Here is a 23,713-nt window from a genome sequence, read left to right on the forward strand (position 1 = left end):
TAAACGTAAACAATAAATATAGGGGCACCCAGCAGGGCTGAGAGTTCCCCAGTTCTAATTAAGGATTGCAATGGATGATGGTGACATATTCTAGTTCACTAATCCTTGTCATTATCTAAAAAAAATTAAATGTCATGCATATTATGTCTGAAAAAAAGATCAGATTTTTTTTGCTTTACTCTCTTTACTATATTTTTGTATACAAGAGACTCGAGAGTTCACAAGAGATACAGGTGACAGGAAAAAAAAATAAAAAATTTCAGCCATCATACTGTCGCCGCATAATTGTCCTTAGCAGCCTTAGAAATCAAATTCTCCATTGGCCTGCAATGTTCATTCACAAAGATAAGAAGACGAAAGGAAATTATAACACATGCAAATTTTTGTATACTGTGGCCAGCTGCAGTCATTTTAAAGGCCGACACTTGAAACATTGTCCATAGAGTTTAGACTCGAGCATCTATATAACGGATTGAAAGTGTAGCAGTATTAATAATTTTTAACTGAGTAGTCCAAAACCAGAGCATGTCAAAATGTGGTTTTCCTTATTGAGTTGTTTTTTATAAGAAGGTAATAAAAGGAGAAAGAAAAAACAAAGGCTAAAAAGCTGCTAAACAGAGCAAGCAGAGGAACGAAGAGGAGAAAAGGGCAATATTAAAATTTCCTAAACATATATTGGATGCCACTATACATCAAATATTCAAATCCTTCAGAAATGGGATTTAGCCAAGTGATTTCCATAAATGATGTGGCCAGCTTGGGTACAAGCTCAGAACTACAAATTCAGGGTTATGCCAAAATTTGGAATCCCCTGATATTGTTGGAGACATTGGGTAAACCCCCCCCCCCCCCTCCTTGACCCATCCCCATCTACATTATCGAGTCTTCCTCAAGTGATCACCCTTCCAATCCAGAAATAAATAATAAATGTCATCGATTCACAAACAATTGTGTTGACATTTGCAATATGCAATGTTATCCGTGTACCCTCTTAGCCTTCTTGGTACCATACTCCATTTAAGCTCATAGCCAGGCATACCTCAACAACCCTTTCACAAATCTTAGATCGTCCATTGGATCTAAGATGTGGAAAGGGAAGAGACATCCTCTTCATTCAAGCCACAGGTTCCAAAGAGGGACAGGATAAAGGAACAATTCCAGTGTCATTAACACCCCCCCTCTCTCTTTCTCTGTGTGTGTGTGTGTTTCTGGGTTACATGACAGACCCATCACAGTAGAGTTCCAGATCTAATTCAGTTGGATTGAAACAAGCTCTGTTCTAGAGCATGCAATAGAATGCCAGTTTCATCCAACCATGCAAATGTGTTAATAGTTGGAAAGGTACTCTTTTCCTCCTATTAAAGAAGGTCGTGCAGATTCTGACAAACAGCAAACCCCAAAAGGCTCAGGAGTGGAAATTGGAATGTAAATTATAACTGTTTCTTCCATACTACTAGTTACTGAAACAAAGGGTTATGAAACTGCCGGAAATCACCAACCTATTTCTTGATTAAGGAGAAATTTCTATGCACAAGATTAACTCCGTAAATCCTCCTTGAGCTTGCAAAATTTCTTCCATTAAAAGCAAGATCACAATGGGTGTCCAGGTGGAGGAACTCAACTGAAAACACAATTAAAACCTCAAAGCCACATGTAATAACCATACTGCCAATTTTTTACAACAACAACATAGCCTTATCCCAACTAAATGGGGTTGGCTACATGGATCCTTACTCTCCATTCAGCTCTATTCGAAGTCATATATAATACAAGTTTTATGCTATGCATGTCTTTCCTCACCACTTTTCCTATGGTTAATTTAGGCCTGCCCCCGGCTCTTTTAGTTCCTACAATCTGAATCAAATTGCTCCTCCGCACAGAAGCATCCTAAGGACTCTGTTGCACATGCCCATAACAACTCAACCGACTTTCTCGTAGCTTATCCTGTATCTGAACTACTTCCAAATCAGCTCTAATATGGTCAATCCTTACCTTATCCTTCCTAGTTTTGCCACAAATCCATCTCCACATCCTCATCTCCGCTACACTTAGTTTATCTATTTGACGCTTCTTAAGTGCCCAACATTCTGCGCCATATGTCATAACCAGTCATGTGACAGTCCTATAAATTTTTCCTTTAAGCTTTAAAAGAATACGTCGATCACACAACACTCCGGATGCACCTCTATATTAATTTTATGAACAACATCATCCTTTTTATCACCTTTTTTATTTAAAGATTGAACACAAATACCTAAAATAATCACTTTGTGGAATCGCACTCTAACGTCAATATTTACCAACTCATTAACCGTCCCAGTGTAACTAAAGTTACACATCATCTACTCCGTCTTTGTTTTACTTATCTTAAGACCTTTTGATTCCAAGGTTGATCTTCATAACTTCAACTTGGCGTTAATCTCTGCTCTTGTCTCATCAACCAAGACAATATAATCAACAAAAAGCATACACCAAGGAACCTCATCCTATGTCTCTGGTTAAATCATTAATGATAAGCGCAAACAAATAAGGGCTTAAAGGTGATCCTTGATGTAACCCAATTGTCATTGGGAATTCACTAGCATGATCCCCACAGTTCTTAAGCTAGTCACCACACCATCATATATATCTTTAATTATGTCTACGTATTTACTTGAAACCCCTTTCTTCTCTAGTATATGCTAGATTAACTCTATAGGGACTCTGTCGTATGCTTTTTCTAGGTCAATAAAACCCGTATGGAGATCCTTCTTTCCCTCTCTAAATCTTTCCACGAGCCTCATAAGTAAGAAAATAGCTTCCATCATGGATCTTCCTAGCATAAAACCAAATTGGTTATCCAAAATAGTAGTTTCTATTCTCAGGTGGGTTTCAATAACCCTCTCCCATAACTTCATAGTATGACTCATTAGTTTTATGCCTCTATAATTATAACTAATTATAAAACTATCTCGCAGTCCTGTTAAGCAAAACTTGAGTTCCCTTTGTTGTCAAAAACTGTTCAAATGTAAAATAAAGTAAGTGAAATATCCCTACTTTATTTTACAGTTTCTGGGTATAAAATAGTGGGATCACAGTAGAATTTTCACATCCCTTTCTTTTACTTCCTCCCTGGAATTAAGCATTGTCAAATGACATTAAATTGCAGGGAAATTGGGTACGCCAAAAAGAAAAAAGGAAGTCCATGGACTCGCTGAAAATTTTATATCTGTAATGATTACTTTCCACTAATGCACAACAGATCCCATCAAAAACTCAATTGTGATACCGTCTCCTCCTAATGTGATACAGGAGCATCCTGAGATCCTAATTCTATGGACAGGATTGGCTTTACAATGTATGGAGATGATTTATTATAATCAGGGGAAAGTAAGATCTTTCTATTTTTAAGGGGCAAAGCCATAATTTACGTTATTTAAAATATGAGGTTTTTGGACATGTGGGGAACTTTTCTAGTTGTCAATTAGGAAAATAGAGTATTACTATATTATATTTTAGGTGCTGTCGTGGGCAGCAAGTTAGTGGAGAAGGGAGAATACAGTGCAGAAGCATTAGGAGGCCTTCATTGCGTGAAAGACCTTTAAAGAGGAGAGGAAGCGAAAGCTCCAGTCAATCGATCGATCATGGGATCATTATGCTGAACTACAAACATTCTACTCTAGTTCAGATCAAGGAAAAGGGATAAGAATAAATGGGTCAAGGAAAATGGTTACAACTTGGTTGGTGTTTGGTGAGCCGATCCAGCTGGTCTTTGAGCCGCTTTATGAATGCACTAATGATCACGACGACAAAACGAATGTCGGCTGCCCCTTTATCTAATACGACGGTTTTTCAGGCATATAGAATGACACAATCATCTAGCCTTGGTCCTCTCATCATCCGATTCTCAAAAGGCGGAACTGAAGAACACACTGTTTGGGACTGGGCCCAACCATCAGGCTTTGAGCCGACCGACTCTCCCTTCCCCAGCTATGGTTAGGCACAAAGATACCCCTAGCCCGATCGGCAAATAGAGTTGTAGGTAGCTGATCACTTCCCCTTGGGACAGTTAGGTTTCAAGCGAAAGGGAGCAGGAAAAGTATCTTCGCTATACCGATGAACAAACGCTTTTAAGCAAGCTCTTCTAAAGAGCCGGCTCATTACTGGTGTATGTAGGCTAGGCGGTGAATTTCTCCACTTTTGGGACATTTAATCAAAGCACTCCTCTTGGTTGCCTGTCACGGCCCAACCATGCGGAGTTTTTGCGAGATTATGAAACTGTTTCAAAGCGGCAAAAACTCTAGCAAAATTCCCACGACGTCGTCTTGCGTGGAAGGAGCCAGATGACGGAGACTTTACTTGACGTCTTGACCCATCCATAGTCTGCTAATCTAATCCCAACGTCTTTGATCCTGACAGGCTTGGATAGGACTATATCTGTCTTTTGTTTGTGTAACAACACTGAATGTACAGCAACATTAGGTGTCAAGAGTCCAAGTTATAAAGTATTTTGTTTCTTGTGTTTCCCCCCTATAAATACGTACAAATCTTCCTCACTACGATTTATTTGAATAATGAAGATTTGATTTGGTTGGGTTCGTCATGAAAGCTGCCTCTTGTGGCTAACTAGTTTCTTTCTCTCTTCCCCCACTCTGCTTTCCTATTTGTCTCTCCTCGATCTCAATTTTATCTTCTCCTTTCTTCTTCATTGATTTGTCTAAAATATCTCCTTCAGTTTATATTGAGATCTTCTAAATTTTCTCTCATAAAACCCATCGATCTACATATTTAGCCTATTTTAAATCATATCTAAATCTGAACCTTTAGACCATAAACAGATTTGTCTTTGATATCTTTAAATCTGAACAACAAATTCAAGATCCGATCTGATAAATCTGAGCCATCAGATTGGAATATCCACTCCCATATACAAGATTTACCCCTATTTGGCCCATAATAAAGTAGGCAAGTCAAAGCCATTGGATTCCTGCTTACATTACTCATCTGTCTCAATGCCTATTAGACTCCAACAACTAAAACATACAAAATAACCATTGTCTCCAATCTCGTTGGCAGTAGTGCTTCCACCTGTAGTACCAGCAACACCATCTCTAAGCAGCACCTTTTTTAGTGGATGTCTTCCACTGCCACAAATAAGTATATGAAGAATTCCAAGAATTAAGATGGTCCTCGTGAGAGACCCATTCCCAAAATATCTATGTTAACTTCCCAAAAAGCATTTTGTTATGTCTAAGAACATTCTAGAGGTTTCTACCACTCTTCATTGGTTTAAAGATCTCTAACAATAATCAGCTCCACCAATCACTAAGAAGTGAGTTCAAGAGACTGTTATGTGCTATTAATTAAATATGAGAGAGAGAGAGAGATGGCACTGTTGAGCAGCAGACTTTCTTTTTTATATTTTGGTTTTCTAAAGATGAAAGAAAAGGAGATGCATAGAAATGAGAATATATATCCACCTTCGAGAACAGGATGTCCTTATTGTTCAGTCGCATAATGCCGTCCTTGAGAATACATTTCCATCTGCTCTTTGTTCTACTTACCTGAGAAAACGCCAAAAGGAGTTATTCCTTGCATCAGAAGAAGCAGAATCCATACATTTTATAGACAAACAGATGATACTGACTGATTTTTATAGTCAATGGAATGCAACAAATTGTATACTGCTTGCTGATGTGATCCCAAAAGGCTATAACAACCACACATGTAAGTGAGCATGGTTCATGAACCGTGTCACTCCAAATGTAATGAGTTGATTAAATATTCACTCCATTCTACAAGAACTGCATAGACTGCCCCAAGGATATACCTTTTCAAATTGAGCCAACACCAGATGGTTTATACTGGACTCTTCATCTCCTTGACCCAGATCATCCAATTCATCATCGTCATCATCATCATCTTCATTTAGAGGAGGTTCATCATCTTCTAATGCTTCAGTTTTTGTTGGCTTCGGTGTTCCCACTTCATTACCAGTAAGTGTATGTTTAAGCAAACAAGCTTTCTTGATAATTGCTTTCAATTATGCTATTCTCAAATTGGAAATCATGGAATACTACTCCAAGAAAGTATTAAGCAACCAAATCAAAGACAGTAAAAAGCTAAAGGAAATCCTTCCATCGAGGCTTTACCATAGAATGATGGTGTATTGTAGTCTTCAGTGCAGACACCCTTTCCAACATATTAAGTAGGAAAATGGAAAGCATCAGGAACTTGTCGAATATCAGCTCAAAACATTAAAAACTAGAGTGATTTAATTTACGTACATGATCATAGACATCATCATAACCATCACACTGTGGAATGGATGCAGAAGCCTGCTTCATTTCAATTATTGAAGCAATTATAGCATCGGCATTCCTTCTTTCTTGAATGTTTAATCTGTTATAAGGGGTCTCGGAATGAGGTTCATTTGCTGAGTTCTTTGGCACAGTAACCTACATTTATAAGAACAGGACAAACCAGAGTGAATAAAAGGATGTTAAGTTGAATGCCCCAAAATTTCAGTTATAGTGGCATGATACGCTTTTGCCAGAAGCAAATACAGGATGAAAGAATAAATTCATGATGACATGGCCCAGGCATGACTGAACTTAGCATAAATTGCTTAGATTTAGCCATGGGTTTGTACAAGATTTTTTTTCTTCTGTTTGCAACATGACTTTAGGATCGTATTTCACCTCATAAGGAAGATGAACTCATTTATAAAAAAAAAAAAGGAAAGGAAAATAAAAAAGGTCTAGAAATTATCTTATACCATTTCTTGGGAAGAATAATCCAAAGAGACATCTCCTGATCCATCTTGCTGAGGAATATATCCATTTGGAAGGAAATGTGGAAGGTACTCCTCTCGTTTCCGTTTACCAGAAGTCATCATGAAAAAATCCTGAAGAAAAATTATGATAAGGAACAATGGATTACATCACAGACATAAAATACCTGATTTGTTAATTTTGCCAAAAAAACAGTGTAAGGGGTCATTTTGTTCAATTGGTGGGACAAACTAAAAACATTAAGGGAAAAAGTTTACCATGCCACTAGTGTACCGTATACACTCTCACATGGTTTTTTTTTTTTTTTTTTAATTACTTTCTCTTTCTTACCCCCAATAAATACGTGGGTTTATGTGAATGATACTGCTTCCCGCACCGCCATTGGTGTGGCGTGGGAGATTCCCCCCACACTGAAGGCATGGGGAATCCTCTCCCAAAAATTTAATTCCAATTTTCACAAAGAAAGTTCCCTTTTTTTTTAAATATATGTGTAGACTCTAATGACATTGAAGTCAAATAAAAGGCTCTCTAACTTTAAGTTCCCATCGGTGAAAGAGAATAATAGCTTGACTACAGAAAATGATCACAGAAGCAATACTTCCTTTTTCAACCAAATCAAATGCCAAAAATCTGAAAACTTAAACAATGAGCTGGCAACCACAGACTAAATAAGAAGAGAGAAATAAAGGGAGGGCAAAAAAAGGAGAAATAAATACGCCAATGTACCATTTTGTACATAGCACTAATTTAAAGAAATCAGAAAAACATCATAAGCACACCAATACAGGAACAACCTTCATGGGAGGCTGTGGTTGAGATATTCCTCCTCCATCCTCCTCCCTTGCTTCCTCATATGCTGTAAAGATTTGATTCAACAGATGAAAACCACAGACAATCCAAATTGAATTCAATACATGCATTCCACAAATTAGTGGCAATTTTCTCTAATACCCACCAACTACGTACAGACAATCCAAATTGAATTCAATATATGCATGTATTGATCTCCACCAGATTCTACAGGCAAAGGCGTCTGTATGGGTGTCTGTAAAGGAGTCTGAAAATGAAAACGAGTAAGATATATGCAGAAGCAAAAAGAGGTAGCCAGAACAAAATGAATACAAAGAACTGTTAAGTGGTAAACAAATGCAAGGAGTGGAAATGCTAGAGAGAGATGCATTGACATAGGTTTGTTTACAACATTTCCAGACAGTAACATCATGAGGATGTTCACGTGCCCCTAGAAGCCTGTGCCTTGTGGTTATCATTCAAAGAATGCAAGTCAAACAGTTGGGGTGCTAAATCAGTCAAAATAATCAATCCATCATGACCTTGAAAAAGTATAAGTTGCATCCTAAGTTCTTGGATTTCATTAGATACGATTGAGGATTTTGAATAAGGTTTTCGAAGGCTTGATGATAGGAATCCATTTTTAGTTTTAAAATTTGACATATATCATGAGAAATAGTTCATTCGCATATGGACCAACAAACCCTACTGGAGTAATTATTACAATATTTTGGTGGAAATCTCAATATGTGTTGATTGAAATGCTACTTCAGCCACATAAAATGTTCATTGTTCTATCAAAAATAGGCATATGGTCGACATGATAACCCACCATTTAATTCCAAAGAAATTAATATCTTAGAGTACAAATTGGAACTGAAAAACTTGATGAATCAAGGGTTGGTAACAATTCATCATTCCCACCGACACTCCCTTGTCACATGGCAAACATGGACAGATGAGCGTGATACATCTCATAAGTCAAATTGCAGCCCTTAGTGGCATTTTCATAATTTTCACAACTTTGGACATACTAACCTATAGGACATGCTCATTTTGAGTTGAAATTTAACCAACGAGATGGGTGGGGATCCTTTATGGCATCCATCCTTCAACGTCAGAAATGTGATAGTTAATGAACTTCTCAACATTCACTAACAATCCATGAACACCATTCGTGGCTTCGTGCTAGTGCTAGTTCTTTTACTATAACTCCCACTTTCACTACAAATATAACTATAAATGTAACTGTCACTGTAATTGCCGCTACCACTTGAAATGGAGCTATAACTATCTCTACCTCTTATTATAGTGTGTGCTTCCGGAGGAGCACGCATGCAAGAAGGGAGTTTGAGCTTGATGCAAATGGCTAAAATATCTTCTGCTTTATATACTTATCAATCAAATAAAAAGTTATTCTATGTATCAATCCTTACATCTCCCACAACCGGTGGGGTGACAGCTAGTTTTGGTATGTTAGGAGATATTATTATTGCCGAACCCAATGCCTTATAATATATATTTTTGAAGAAATGCCATATGCAGCAAAGCCTAGGTACAACTAAGGGACAAAACGCATATATTTCACACTTTTCCTTCACAGCATTGTAAATTTTATTATCTAGTATGTTACATATAGTTTAATAAGAAATTTTAAAAAATAATCTGAACACAACTAAAGTAGCATGTACAAATTTCCAAGAGTTTCACTTCAAAGAGATGCAATACTTGATAATTAAGGCTATAGGCCTATTAATTATACTTAGAATCAAACCTTATTTCTGGATGTACACGAAGCCACATGTCATTGGTTACTGATCTCCTTACATCATTATAACTTGTTCTTTTGCTTATGTGACGATTGCTAGCTGAGTATTTTTGCTTATTCTATCCATTCCATATTTTTACTACGTTTCCACGAAATATTTCCATTTCCACAAGGACATAAATAATGACAAAAACCCAAGATAAGAAACCCTGGTGATGGGGAACAACACACTAGAATCTAGACTGCTGTCTGCAAGAACTGGCAGTGCCATTGGGATGGATCTTCTGTCCTGATCATACCTTCTTGGCTCTTGCAGGGATTTTGAGAGAAAAGAGAGTGATGCGGAACCCGGGTCACAAAAACCCTATTGGGTTTGCTTATGGGCCCACCCAATCACCAAACAGCTCAATTAAGAAAAGAGTGGCAGAATTGTAAATATCTCAAGTTAAGTGGTCACTTGATAGAACAAAGACCAAAGAACACAAGGGGGTTTATAATTATTAGCTAGGGACAAACTTAGAAGTAAAAGAGTAAGGGTCATGACGGCATTAGAGATAAAAAAAGGGCAAGGGGAAGTCGCTCTTAGAAGATAATAATATGGAAGGGGGAAGGGGGAAGGGGGAAGGGGGAAAGGGGAAGAGTCATCTTTTACCTTTCGTTAACCCTGAAATCAGTGACAGCCCACTTTGATTTTGATTGATGGAACTCATGCAATTCTGAGTCCAAACCATAGTTTAAAATCTCGCGATATCTCGCCATTTCGGGCTGGTCGAGATATCCAAAATATACCAAAATTTCGCCGAAATATGGTATTTTTTCTGCCATATTTTGGCACTCCAGCTCGGTGGGTTTTTGGCCATATTAAGGCCTTATACTTCATGTACACCCTTATTTAAGCTAAATAAACACATTTAAATTTTCATATTGCAAAAAAGTGAACTCAAAGTGGTGTTTTGGGTTTGCACCCTTGATTGACAGTATACGGTTGGACCCTGATGTATAAATAGTTAAATACACATTGTATAAGTACTCAAAGACGTAATAACAAATTGAAACAAAGTAATAAATAAAAAATAAAGTCAAATGTAGCCTTTAGTTTAAACTTTAAACTAAAAAATTCATAAGTGCATAAAGTCATTAGTTCAATACTCAATAGTCAATACACAAAGTCACAAGTTCACAACTCACAAGTCACAACTCACAATACTCACAACTGTCATGAAACAAATCCTAATAATAATTGCTATGCCTTCCTGGATCGACCCCACTCATGCTCCGCTGGAGTTGACGTCCATTGCTCTCTGTCTGAAGGACATACGTGGACCACGGTGTAGTTTCGGAGAAGAAACGAGTGTAGTCATCCACAATTGCCATGTAAATGGAGTCATCAACATACTGAAGGTAACCTATCCTAGGATATTGGTGACCAATCTGTGACTGTGAAGAAGAACCATGACTACCCACTGATCCAGTGTTATGTGATGTCGGCGCTGGCAGCATGTATGGCTGGTGAGTTGGGTAGCTAGGGTATGAAAAGATGTCGTCCACAAAAGATGATTCAGTACGTCCCTGGGGCTGGTACTGGGACTAGGAGTCATAGACCTCAACGAACTGCCCATATCCATATCCATAGCCACCTTGAGGTTGTGATGCACTATAATCTGATGATGATGGAGTGGTATGTGCGTAAAAAGATGTGGCACGCCAATGCTCACTCGATCCTCCCTCCCTATCACCCATACTCAATCCGCCAACAGAGCTAAATAACTAATTAATATCCATATCATCCGTAGCCTGTGTCTGCCGATCCCTACGCTTTCTGGTGTATGATAAGGGGGTACGTGAGAGTGCGGGTGCGGGTGCTGGTGCGGCCTCACGTGCACCGTGGTTCGTATCTTGTGTGGCATGGTCAAATTGTATTTCTCCGATGAATCGGACTGGCTCTACAGGTGTCGTCTGCTCGTCTACCACATAATGCTCTCGCATTCCATCAAATGCTTCAGCACCACCATCATCATCATCACTGCCATCATCATTACCATCACCATCACTTCCATCAGTTCCAGTCTGAGTCTGATTCCTACCAGTACCACCTGAGGACCTGGACTAGTCATCATCCTCATCAGCATTGCCACCTGTGGGCTGAAATGGTATGGGTGATGCTTTCCGTGCGTGTATCTGATCCTCGTCAGCCATATAGTCATCCACATCAGCACCCACCGTGAAGCCGTAGATCGGCCATTGGTGTCTAATATATATTTACTTAATCCCCATCCAATTTATATCACCCCTAATTTATATCTATTTTTGTTGTAGGAAAATAAATTTTTTAAATCAGAAAATTAAAAAAATAAAATACATGGAAAAAAAATTTCGACACCGTGAGGTTGTAGATCGGCCTCCGGTGTCTAACATATATTAATATCATCACCATCCAACAACTTTTGAATATAGTATTTTCAAAAAAATAGTTTTAGAGGAAAAAAAATTACCTTAAACAGTTAAAAATCCTTCACAATCTTGCTAGGAGGTATTTCCGACGTGTTTCTGGCGATGATCCGTCGACAAAGATGAAGAACAAGGTGGAAGATGCTTAGAATCCAAGTTGGAAGAGTGGAAAACAAGAAAAAAACACCCAAATAGAGCCTCTGCCCAGCTCTCAGTCGAATTATCGACCGTAAGCAACGAAATATGGGTTTTATAGGGGGCCTTTAATGAGTCACGTGGGGGGGGGGGGGGTTTGTAACATTTCGGCAATATTTCGGTATATCGCCGAAATATGTCAAAATGGCCCAAAATTTCGACGATATTTAATACTTTTTCATTTCGCCTAGACATTTCGTCTCGGACATGTCAAAATATCTGAAATTAACCGATATATTGCCGAAATATCGTGAAATTTTGTACCATGGTCCAAACCGACTGAGATTTTAGGATTAGACTCCTAATCTGTAATCCTATCAAAGGTAAGTGATAGAAACCTCAATAGACAGCAATATGAATCATACTATTACCCCGCAACCAAGTCCAGCGAAAGGACATAAAAACTGTGACTCAGTTTTTTGTTTGAAACTCTTAGTTCAAGCAATATTTTGGACTGAAACTTAAATGGATAGTTTGCCCTCCAGGTTGTCACCACTCCACAAGAGATCAACACGAATGGACCAGTGAAGAGGGAGATGCAGGTAGTTCCTCTTAGCTTACATACCACCATGATTCACTAGTAAAAGGACGAACAAAGCATACCAGTGAAGGATAAACAGAAAATAAGTAAGAGAACGAGGAGGTGTCGCAGGGGAAGGTACGAGACTAAAGAAGGAGATGTAGGAAAAGATAGAAGAGAAACAAAGAATAATGGAAGGAGGGAAGAGAGGGTTTCACTGGGATGGGGAAGAAAGAGGAAAAAAGAGAGAAGAGAGGGGAAAGGAAAGAAACTCACACAATAGCCACACAGGCTTCAACCAAAAACCCAACTCAATTCATATTTTAAATCAAGTATGCCAATCGTTGGTTACACATCTATTTATAAAACCCAAAAAACAAAGAATCCTAAAATAGTAACTCTTACACTAGGAAACAGAAATCAACTCAAACAAGTAAAACCCAATATCCTACATAATCTACCCAAATAAAAAAAAATTACATGATACTCACAAAATTGAAATAAATCCTAAATATCCTACTAGATCAAGAAAACCAAATTGGACCTGGTTCATCTCTGTCTAGTTTCCCAAATGGGTTCTGCCTGGTCCAATGAACTGCCCCTACATCAGGGAGGAGAATAGAAGGAATCTTTTCCTGATAAATGGCTGAAAGGGCCATTTGGGAGTTGGGACCATGGTTTGAGGTACTGGTCTCGGATTGACCATATTGGCCGATCCAGATCGGTATTGGCCATATTAGTATTGGCACCCACCGATATCAATACCTAACCGATCCCATATCGGTATAACAGTACGGACCAAGGGTAAAAACATAAAAAAACCTGACTTTGAAGAAAACTGATATGTGTTGATCAGGATCAGTATCGGTGGTTCACTGTAATTTTAATGAAAATACCCAGTCAACCAAATCTAAAAACAGAGGTTCAAGGATTAAACCGCCCAAAATTTTGTTATGCCACATCTTCCATTCAGGTTTGCTACGAACTAAAAGTGATTCCATTGTATCTGCAAAGGAGAAAACAACATGCCTATGTTGGATTCCACCATCTTCCGGGTACCAGGTCTTTCTCTCTCCCCCCAACCTCCCCCTTACCCTTTTTTATAATTTAGAGGCTTCGCGAAAGATTAGTTTCTCTCTTTGCATATTGTCTCTGTAGTCTTTTAATCAACTTTTTCAGTTTCTTACCCTTTTTAATTTATATATTGTTGGGGAAGAAAAATGATAGTGGAGAGGTTGATCCTCCCCCTGTCTGTCATATTATTACATATAATTTTTATTAATTTTTCAATACATGTATCCGTGGAAAAGAAAAGGAACGATATATAGACATCAATCTTTATGATTTCTCACTCATATTACTGTTCACAATTGGTGAAAGTTGCTTTAGCTGGTGATGTAGATGACAAGTCCATATGTACCCGCAAGAACAAGCCCCAAAACAAGCCCAGCAAGAATGTGGGATTCGACTGCTGTGAGAGGCAGCCTGGTCTGATGATGTGGCAAGTGTTTGTTGGTTCAATGGAGCATCACCTAAGGCAGCCCCAGCTCAAAGAGAAGCATGAAGAAGATAAGAGACCAAGACAAAAAATTTAAAAAGAAAAAAAAGAAGGTACTGTTCACATGAACAGTACCCAAGTTACTGTGAACAGTATTTTGGGGGCAGATACGGACAAGCTGGTGGAGATTGAATGCATCATTGCAACTTTGAAGAAGTCTAGAAGTCTTTCTAATTTATTTAGTTTCTATTTTAGCGTCCTCCTTTTTGTTTTAGAAGGTTGATATATAAAGCCTTAGTAGTTTCTAATTCTAGTTAGTTTCTATTTTCAATAAGTTGCCATTGTCACTAGTTGCTAGGTTTTGTAGTTTCTATTTCCTACTTTCCATTTCCGGTTAGTTTTTATTTTAGGAAGTTTCTATTTTCTACCTTCAATTTTGTAAGCTTGCCTAAGCTATTAATAGGCCCCCTATTGTAAGGAAGGATCAGAATTGAATAATAGAATTTTGAGGCCATGCTTGTCATCGGTTATGGGAGAACATTCCCTGTTCAACAGCTAGGATAGCTGTGGGTGAGAGACCCATGGCTGAGAAAGTTAAAGCTTCAATGGATCGATTCTAATGGAAGATTAAGGAGTTAACAGCAAGGAGGAGGAAGAAGAAGGGAAGAAGAGAAGAAGAGTTGGGAGAGAATCGGTTTGTGTTAAGAGATTCTCAACACACATATTACTTCATTAATAAACCCTTCTAAATTACATAGGCCTCCCTAGGGAGGTAAAAGAAAATAAAACAAAAACAAGAAAAATACAACTTAGTCATGTCTTCTAATAGGAAAATGACAGAACTACCCTTATACAAGATATTCTAACAACTCTAACACTCCCCCTCAAGCTGGAGAATAAATGTCATACATTCCCAGCTTGCACAATAGGGTACTAAATAGACTAGGAGTGAGACCCTTGGTGAAGATATCTACTACTTGATCACCTGTCTTCACAAAGGGAGTACAAATGCACCCAGAATCCAGCTTCTCTTTGATGAAGTGACGATCAACCTCAATATGCTTGGTTCGATCATGTTGAACCGGATTATGGGCAATGCTTATGGCAGCTTTGTTGTCACAATAAAGTCTCATTGGCCCTTAAGTTGCAAAGCTCAAGTCTTGAAGAAGCCTCTTCAGCCACATAAGCTCACACACTCCATGAGCCATGGCTCTAAACTCGGCCTCTGCACTGGATCTAGCTACAACTGGTTGTTTCTTGCTCCTCCAGGTAACTAGATTACCACCCACAAAGGTACAGCATCCAGAAGTGGATCTCCTATCAGAGATTGAGCCAGCCCAATCTGCAAATGGTCATGCCTGGAAATGAAGACCTTTTCCTGGACAGGATTTCAAATATCTAATGATGCGATATACTGCATCCAGATGTCCACTCCTTGGAGCATGCATGAACTGACTCACCACCCCAACTGCATAGGAGATGTCTGGTCGAGGTAAGGAGAGATAGATTAGTTTCCCAACTAATCTTTGGTACTTACTTGCATTTATAAAAGAAGAGCCACATTCATCACCAAGTTTATGATTCGGATCAATGGGGGAAGTGGCTGGTTTGCACCCCATCATCCCTGTCTCTTTCAGAAGATCCAAGACAAATTTCCTTTGGCAAATGTTGATTCCTTTCCTTGATCTAGATACTTCAATCACCAAGAAGTATTTCAAGAGTCCAAGGTCTTTGATCTCAAACTGTTTGGCCAGAGAAGACTTCAATCTGTTTATCTCAGCAACATCATTCCCAGTTACCACGATGTCATCAACATAGACAATGAGAGCTGTAACTGTACCATTACCCCTCCTGATAAACAAGGTGTGGTCAGCTTGACTCTAATAATACCCATTCTTTAGAATGGCTTGTCTAAATCTCTCAAACCAGGCCTTAGGGGACTGTTTGAGGCCATAGAGAGCTTTCTTCAAGAGACACACTTTCCCTTCAGCTGAGGGACACTTAAGACCAGGTGGAGGCTGCATATACACTTCTTCTGCTAAATCTCCATGAAGAAATGCATTCTTCACATCCAATTGGTACATTGGCCAATCTTTATTGGCTGCCACTGAAAGAAGAACCCTGATTGAGTTATGTTTGGCTACAGGGGCAAAAGTCTCCTGGTAGTCAATGCCATACACCTGACTATACCCTTTTGCAACCAGCCTAGCTTTGTACCTTTCCACTGTACCATCGGATCTATACTTGATTGTATAGACCCATCTGCATCCAACTGGAGTTCTCCCCCTAGGAAGATCAACTAGTGTCCAAGTATTGTTCTTCTCCAGAGCCACCATTTCCTCAGTCATTGCTTGCATCCATTTTGGATCGGATAAGGCCTCTGTGACATTTTTGGGAATGGAAGAAGACTCTAGGGCAGTAGAAAAAGCAATACATGTCGGAGAAATGGAGTCATAGGAAACAAACTGGGTAATGGGGTTAGTACAGGCTCTCTTCCCTTTTCTCACAGCAATGGGAAGATCTAATTCAGAAGGAGGGGAATTACCTGACTGAGGATGTGGATCCAAAGAGGGGTTTTGGCAGGGTTGCTTATACCATGGTTGCTTCCCTTTGCCCTTTAACAAGCATTCACCCCTTGTGAATACACCATCTTCTTTGAATCTTATTCCCTTGTATTCTTTTTTTCTGCTAGCATCACCATCACTACTAGCATCAATATCAACAACACCATCAGCATCAGCATCAGCATCATCAACAACATCCACTTCTTTGTACTTTCCAATATCAAATAGGAATGGGGAAGTGGAGGTAGGCAAGGGAGATAGAAAGGGAATGACATCAGCATTCTGTTCACTGCTAGTACTCTTCCCCTGAACAGAATGTTGAGGGGAAGAAAAATAAGGGATGGACTCAAAGAAGGTGACATCTTTGGAGAGAAATCACCTTCGGGAAGGAGGATGGTAGCACTTATACCCTTTGGTTGAATCAGAGTAACCCAAGAAGATGCACTTGAGAGCTTTGGGATCAAGCTTGGTACGGGCTGATTTGTTGACATGAACATAACAAACACAACCAAAGACTCGTGGAGTCAAGGAGAAAACTAAGGATTGAGGAGAAAGAAGAGCCAGGGGGGACTTGGAACCAAGGAGTGGAGTTGGCATCCGATTAATAAGAAAGGCAGCGGTAAGAAGTGCATCAAACCAGAAGGTCTTAGGCACATGCATACCAAAGAGAAGACCCCTAGTGATTTCCAACAAATGGAGGTTTTTGCGCTCAGCCACCCCATTTTGCTATGGGGTGTCAACACAAGCCAGTTGATGGAAGATGCCATTATCGGTAAAGAACTGTTGGAGGCCCCCACACATGTACTCACCCCCCTTATCAGACCTAACAAGTTGGATTCGAGTACCAAACTGAGTACGGATAAGTTGATAAAAATCCTTAAAAGCATCACAAACATCACTCTTTTGTTTCAACAAAATAGTCCAAGTAGACTGAGAATAGTCATCCACAAATGAAACAAAGTAACGAAATCCAGACAAAGAAGTAGTAAGGGAAGGCCCCCAAACATCAGTATGAATAAGAGAAAACGGTGCAGTAGATCTATTACCACGATAAGGGTAAAAAGTACGACAATGTTTAGCAAAAATACAAGATTCACACTGAAAAACATAAGATGAAGGAAAAGAAGTAAACAAGTGGGGTAACTGTCTCCTCATAACAACAAAAGAGGGATGACCCAAACGGTGATGCCAAAGCATAACAGACTCCAAAGTACTACGGTCACTCTGACCACAAACATAGGCTGCAGCAGTAGATTGAGCAGGTAACCGTGGCTCAAGAAGGTAGAGTCCTCCTTTCTCAGTCCCACTGCCAATAACCCTCTTTGTCTCCAAATCCTGAAATACACAATAGGAAGGAAAGAAAGTGATACAACAATGTAAGGATTTGGTGAGATGACTCACGGATAATAGGTTAGTAGAAAAATCAGGAACATGAAGGACAGACTCAAGGGAAATAGAAGGAGTAACTCGCACATTACCCTTACCAGAGACAGAAGAAAGGGAACCATCAGCAACCCTTACCTTGTCTCGGCCAGAGCAAATGGAGTAGGAATCAAAGTACTGTGACATACCAGTCATGTGATCAAAGGCTCCAGAGTCAATGATCCAGGTGGGTGTAGTAGAAGCAGTAGATGAGACCTGCAGAGCTGAGGCAAAAGTAGTAGAGCCTCCAGAGCTAGAACTAGTAGCGGACCCTCCAAGGTGAGACATCAGCCGACGGAAGGCTTCAATATCATCCTGTGAGAGGGAATCAGGAGCCGACTGGGGTCCAGGGGGGTCAGACTCAGATGTCACAGAGTGAGCCCGAGCTCCCCCTTGCTTGCCTCCACAGGCACTAGATGAACCACCACGCATACCAGGGGGCTGTCTATGTAGATCCCAGCACCTGTCCTTGGTGTGTCTAAGGTTGCCACAATGATCACATTTGAATCGCTCACGGTGATCTCCACGAGGTGGCCCTTGGCCTTTCCCCCCCACTTTTCCAGTCTCTGTGGGAACTAGAAACAAGAGCAGATCTCTCTGTGGATGGTGCAACATCCATAGTGGTTCTCCTGGTTTCCTTACTTTGCAAGTAGCTGCACACTTCATCCAGAGATGGAAAGGGAGATCTGCCTAAGATTTGCAACCGAAGAGGCTCATACTCTGGGTTAAGACCACCAAGCAAAATAAGGATCCTTTCCTTTTCTTGGCTCCTGTAGACCTTTGCCTGATCATCAGAATTGGACAACTGAAGGTTGTTATAGTGATCATATTCCTCTCACAAGCTAATAACAGAGTTGCAGTACTCTGAGATACTCCTATCACCCTGCTTCATACGGATGATCTTTTGGAGGATTTGATACACCTTTGTTGCATCTCCAACTCTGTCAAAAACTTTGGAGACACTGTCCCAGATATCTTTCGCAGTCTCCTTACTCATAAACCTCCTACCTATCTCAGGTTTCATGGAGAATATCAGCCAAGTCATAACAGTGGAGTTCTCAGTCTCCCACTTTAGATAACCTGGATCAATTGTAGCAGGAGCTGTGATAGACCCAGTAATGTATCCCAACTTTCCCCTGCTGCGTAGGGACAACTTCACAGACCGGGACCAATCCAAGTAGTTGGTATTATCCAACTTCACAACAGAGATTTGGGTGTTGGGATTATCAAAGGAAGCCACGGTTGAGAACCCACTACTCAAGCCGCCACCGTAGTAGTCCACCGACTTTAATCTTGTCTGCACACAGAGACATAATAGGCAAACACTTCAACAATCAACACAGTGTTTTTGCTCAAGTAGGGAGTATACTCAACCCAAACAAAGAAGACAAACCAATACACAAATAGTGCTAAATCAACCAAATCACTAGGCTGAGACCAAGTCTAGAAAACAGCAGGCATACAGAGAGCAAAAAACAAGCATAACTCAGACCAAATCCTTGTAACAGCCAAGGAACTTCAATTCATAACATCCAACAAGTGTACCATGATGTACACATTCCATTCTCAACAACAAATAAGCACCCGATGCAGGAAGCTTAAAAAAAAGGCAAACAAGAAGTAGAAACAGAGCAGCTAATACCTGTACAGCAGCAAAAAAGGCAGCAGCAGTCTTCCAATCTTCCACCTTCGAGAACAGCTCTTAGGGCTTCAAAACAACACTCCCATACGACTTAAATGAGTCAAGTTCCAAGGCAAACCAATCTGCCAAAGGCAGAATCGAACTTAAAATAGCCCACTGCTGGCGGAAAAACAGAGTTTGCTTCCAATGCTTCACAACAGTTGGGAGCTAAATACCCTTCCTCTCAACAACTAAGAGGTTAGGAGTCTGAGATAGCTTCCCTAGGCGATTCAAAAGCACTAGGTCTCACTCCAAGAGATGGAGGGAAGAAGGAGAACCAAGGGAAATGCTTCACAGGCCGGCGGTAGCTAGGCAGGCATCTTCCAAAGCTTCAAAACACTTCAGCAGCTCTTAAAACTCCCTCCATATGGACTTGATTTGAAAAATACTACTCCCAAGATTGTAGGAAGTATAGTATCTCACATATACAGCCTCTAATGGAACCCCCTTTACATTTATAGGGTTCCAAAGAGAGGAGAAGACGACCACTGAGCTGAGCCGACTCTCAAACCAGAGATGCTAGCTCTGATACCAAGTTAAAGCTTCAATGGATCGATTCTAATGGAAGATTAAGGAGTTAACAGCAAGGAGGAGGAAGAAGAAGGGAAAAAGAGAAGAAGAGTTGGGAGAGAATCGGTTGTGTGTTAAGAGATTCTCAACACACATATTACTTCATTAATAAACTCTTATAAATTACATAGGCCTCCCTAGGGAGGTAAAAGGAAATAAAACAAGAACAAGAAAAATACAACTTAGTCATGTCTTCTAACAGGACAATGACAGAACTACCCTTATACAAGATATTCTAACAACTTTAACAGAGAAAGCCCATCCCCCTACCCCCCTTCTTCTTCTATCTTCTCTCCGCCTCCCTTCCCTATTCGATATACACTGCTGTGCTGTTTCTGTGACTGCAATAAACTATTGTGAAGATACTTTTTAAAGACCAAATTCAATTCCCAATCATCGTCAAGGTTTGCTGCTGTTGCACACCATTAATAGATCTTTATCGTGTTGATCTTGGCTGCAATCGATCTCTCACTGGTTTCTCCCTGGTTCAATGTCGACTTTTGCATTAGCTGGTCTTAAAGTAATATTTATATTCTTTATTAATTAGCAATCCTGATAAATTCAGGATGCTGCCGAGAATGTCAAGATCTTAAACAGAGGCCCCATCTTAAGGACCTTTTCACTTTTACCAACATTGGTCTAGATACAGTCACCGTTTTCCTTGGCTACAAAAAACAAGGGGGTTTTTGAGTGTACATTCATGTGATAAACAAGTTTTTATTGGGATTTGGCATGTTGAAGAAATGAGACTTGCACATACTTGATGGAAGGAGGGATTTCATAGAATTGGATGGATAACATATCTCTGAATAACAAGAGTAAGTGAAATTGAAAAATATTCTCTTGGCCATTGGTTTATAAGTTAGGATGAGGTACCATATAACCTTGTTCCAACTTCCAACAATGAAATTAATGCAATAGGCATACTGAACTGTGATACACATTTGAAGTTGAGAATAGAACAGAACTATAGCATTAGAAATAATTTTACCGATGGAAAGAGCATCTCAGCAGTTGGAGTTTTATACTCGTCTGGCCCTTCATATGGTACATTCAGATCGTGCACCGGGGTTGGAACACTAGGTCCCCTGGAAGCTGAATTTCTTTCTATAGGACCTTGTATAACTCCACATTGCATCATTTTTAACTCCCACAACTGGTAAATAACACTTGGATATCAGGCATAAATCTAAAAAATACAAGGAATAATAGGAAAGTAGCATCAAGAAGTAAATCTAAATCGTGCTGTAGCAATTTTCCTACACCAAGACTGAAATACCTATAATTCAAGTTTTGTTTGCACAATTATCCCATACAGTGGATTTCAAAAAGTATAAACTAGTTTATAATAAGCATTTATCAAATAAAAATCAAATCAGTGCAGTGTAGGAGAACTGTTGAATAATGTACACCAGAATATCGTGGGGGTATTTTGGTCTTTTTGGGTATTTTATTTTGTTATTTGTGTACTGCCTAGCTATGTCGGCTATGGCAGGGGTATTATTGTCACACAGTGTTATTTTTCACATTATAAATATAAGCCTTGGGCTGATCACATTGATGATCCAAGCAATTCCATATTTCGGTTTTGTTAACATGGTATCAGAGCCTATTTCTCTGATCTAGGTTACAAAACTTCCCCCCTGCATCGTTTTCCTTCCTCTCCATCTTCTTCCTCCACTCCTTTTTTTTCTGGTTTTTTTCTTTTTGCTTAAGGGCAGCACTAATGAGGTGATCAGATGATCTAGCTGCTGCCCTCTACATACCTCAATTTATGTTTTACAAGATTGGTTAACATCTGCGATAGCTGCTGCCCTGTTCTTCTCTACGATTTTTTGGAAGCCCTCTCCTTGAAGATTAGACATACTTATCATCGGAGTTTGATTGTTCACCTTTGGAGGTTCCTCTCTCGGACCATTGGACAGCAACTACTGCAGCCCTACATTCAGCATTGGAGCTCTATTCCCTCAATCGATCTCACTTTCAGGGTTTTTTTCAAAACCCTGACTTTATTGATTTTGGGGTTTTAGGTTTCGGCTGTTGCTGATTTTTGGAGGGTGTGTCTCTCCCACCACACAGAGTACTCGACAGAATTTTCAGCCTCTTTCAGATTTTTTGAAGACCCCTAATCCTAATCGATCACCTCTTTCAGGGTTTTTTCAAAACCTTGCAACTTATGGATATTTGGGGTTAGGGCTGATTGTGTTGTTGCTACCAAGGGGTTTTTCATACCCTATATTCGGCTTCTTCTTTTGGTATTTTTTCCCTACTTATCATCATCATGCCGGACTCTGATATTACCACGGCAACTTCTGGCGGCGATGGTTAGACTAGGTGTGATTTTCTTCCATATGCTGCTGCCATTAAGCTTGATGGTACGAACTATTTGATTTGGGCCAGATCTCTGTCCTTGACCGTGGCTGGTAGGGGACTCACTAGCCATCTTACTGGCACTACCAAACAGCCCACTGAGGAAGGTGCTGCCCGTACTAAATGGGCTGCCAACGATGCTATGGTGATGTCCTTTGTTCTGAATTCTATGCGCACTGACCTCTCTAGTCAGTATCTCCTCCTTGACACTGCTACTCAGATATGGACTGCTGTCAAGGGAACCTATAGTCGATCAGGAAGTGGTGCTCAGGTTTATGAGATTAGGAAGACACTCCAAAACACTACTCAGAAGGAGTTGTCTGTCACTAAATACTATGCTGCCCTCAAATGTTTATGGCAGCAATTGGATCACTATGCTCGTTTTCAGCCTACTACTACTGTTGACATTACTGCCTATCACTCTTATGTGGACCAGTTTCTGGTGTATGATTTTCTGGCTGGCCTTAATGATGACTATGATCCTATTCGGGTGCAAGTTCTTGGTCGGGTTCCTTTCCCCACTTTGGAGGAAACCTTTTCTTATGTTCACAATGAAGAGACCCGTCGGGCTGCTATGATGGTTAATCCTAAAGTTGAGAGATCAGCCTTACGGGCTACTGGCTCCACCCCGACTCCTTCATCTGACAGTATTGTTGCTGCTGCTACAGCCAAAGAGAGTGAAGTGTGATCATTGCCACAAACCGTATCACACTAAGGTACAGTGTTGGAAGCTACATGGGAAGCCTACTGATTTTGAGGCCAAACGTGGTCGTGCTAAGCCTAAACATAGTTCAAAATCTCGCGAAATCTCGATCGAGATTTCGAGAATTTCGACCCCCTCGAAACGAAATGACCCCTCGAATAAAAAAAATATTAAATTTCGATCGAAATTCTCGAGATTTCGAGACATTTTCAAAATCTCGCGAGATTTCAAAAATCTCGAGAAAATGCTTTATATAAAATACCATGTTTCGATAGTCTCGGTCGAAATTTCGACCGAGACTGAGAAACAGAGCATTTTTCCTCTTTTGCTTGGTTTTTGAAGGTTTTTGCTTATTTCTTCTTCAATCTTCCACTTCCCACTTGAATCCTTGCCACATCTACACCGGAATTAC

The 23,713-nt window shown here is 39.9% G+C and overlaps 1 protein-coding gene across 1 annotated transcript in view; it reads right to left on the reverse strand.

Annotated features, from left to right (window-relative positions):
• Positions 1-164: 164 nt before the first annotated feature.
• Positions 165-23,713, reverse strand: part of LOC122645144 (transcription initiation factor IIA subunit 1-like) — a 56,972-nt gene continuing 33,423 nt past the window's right edge. Inside the window, exons 2-10 of the mRNA XM_043838507.1 lie at positions 21,220-21,384; positions 7,769-7,830; positions 7,553-7,715; positions 6,758-6,886; positions 6,267-6,437; positions 6,132-6,171; positions 5,810-5,964; positions 5,460-5,543; positions 165-324 (exon numbers count right to left, since the gene is read on the reverse strand). Coding sequence (XP_043694442.1) covers positions 301-324; positions 5,460-5,543; positions 5,810-5,964; positions 6,132-6,171; positions 6,267-6,437; positions 6,758-6,886; positions 7,553-7,715; positions 7,769-7,830; positions 21,220-21,384 — 993 coding nt within the window. The 3' untranslated portion in view covers positions 165-300. The remainder of the gene's footprint in view (positions 325-5,459; positions 5,544-5,809; positions 5,965-6,131; positions 6,172-6,266; positions 6,438-6,757; positions 6,887-7,552; positions 7,716-7,768; positions 7,831-21,219; positions 21,385-23,713) is intronic.

This window comes from Telopea speciosissima, chromosome 1 (genome assembly GCF_018873765.1).
Source record: "Telopea speciosissima isolate NSW1024214 ecotype Mountain lineage chromosome 1, Tspe_v1, whole genome shotgun sequence".
Classification (NCBI taxonomy): domain Eukaryota; kingdom Viridiplantae; phylum Streptophyta; class Magnoliopsida; order Proteales; family Proteaceae; genus Telopea; species Telopea speciosissima.